This window comes from Morus notabilis, unplaced genomic scaffold (genome assembly GCF_000414095.1).
Source record: "Morus notabilis unplaced genomic scaffold, ASM41409v2 C11376532, whole genome shotgun sequence".
Lineage (NCBI taxonomy): Eukaryota > Viridiplantae > Streptophyta > Magnoliopsida > Rosales > Moraceae > Morus > Morus notabilis.
The window spans coordinates 1-964 of record NW_010386415.1 but is presented as its reverse complement, the minus strand read 5'-3'; the positions used below and the strand labels follow the sequence as shown (position 1 = coordinate 964).

The 964-nt window shown below is 34.6% G+C and overlaps 1 protein-coding gene across 1 annotated transcript; it reads left to right on the top strand.

The window, feature by feature from the left end:
- Positions 1 to 212: 212 nt before the first annotated feature.
- LOC112095052 lies at positions 213 to 875 on the top strand (the record flags this gene model as incomplete). The annotated part of the gene is made up of 2 exons (XM_024176732.1): positions 213 to 361; positions 642 to 875. Coding segments are annotated over 2 exons (383 nt in total), but the record flags the coding sequence as incomplete, so codon positions are not given.
- Positions 876 to 964: the final 89 nt, after the last annotated feature.

The window sequence follows — 964 nt, the reverse complement described above, 5'->3', positions numbered from 1 at the left end:
CATCTCGTGTATCAATCTTCATGATCCTCCGTTTGTCAGTATCTGATCATTGTTTTGATTTCTGAGCATTTGAGCTATTTTTATTCAGTGTCATGTTTCTTAGATTTTCATGATCTTTACGCAGAGATTTGTCTCTTATTCTTGCAGAGAATTGTATTAAAAAGGTGATTTATGATTTATCAAATGATGCTACAAAGATATGTGATTTACAGGTGTTCTGCTTCTTGGCAGGTGTTTCTTTTTGGGTAAATCATACAGCCTTGCTGGTATGAGGAAAGAGGCATATGCATTGTACACCCGTGCCCATTCTCTTGCTGAAGATGCCTTGCAAAAATTCCAGGCTACAGGCACTGGCGATCAGGTGGTGTAATGAGTATAATCATTTTCTTTGACAGTTGTTTATTTATTTATTTATTTATTTTTACTTTTTGGAGTTACACTAAAGAAAATGCTTGCCCTCAGCATATTTAAAACTGATTTAGCTCATTGAACATCTCGGCATATGGTTTTCTGTAGCTATCATGCGTATTAAACATTTTCCATGGTATTATATACCATGATATTTTGTTTGGATTCAGTTATTATAATGATGGGTAGAAAAGCATAGTTATTCTATTTTGCTTCTACTTTTCCCTTAACAGGCGATGGTCAAAGAGTTGAAGGTGTTGTGTGAGGAGTGCAGATCCAACATCTGCATAGAACATGCAACAGGGATCATGGAGGAACTTAAGGCTCCTGAAAATCTCTCTAAAAAGATATCTAATATATCGTTAACGGGAGCTGCCAAGAAGGTATTCTTTATCCGTTATTGTCTTTCATTACTACACGTGATTGTTTTATGTGATCAAAATGCAGAATTTTTCTGTTTCGTTCAAGTTTCTGTTGAAATAAAGATTCATATAGGTCTAATTTAATAACTGTCAGGTTTACGAAGCAGATAATTTCATTAGTAGTCTTAGTAGTA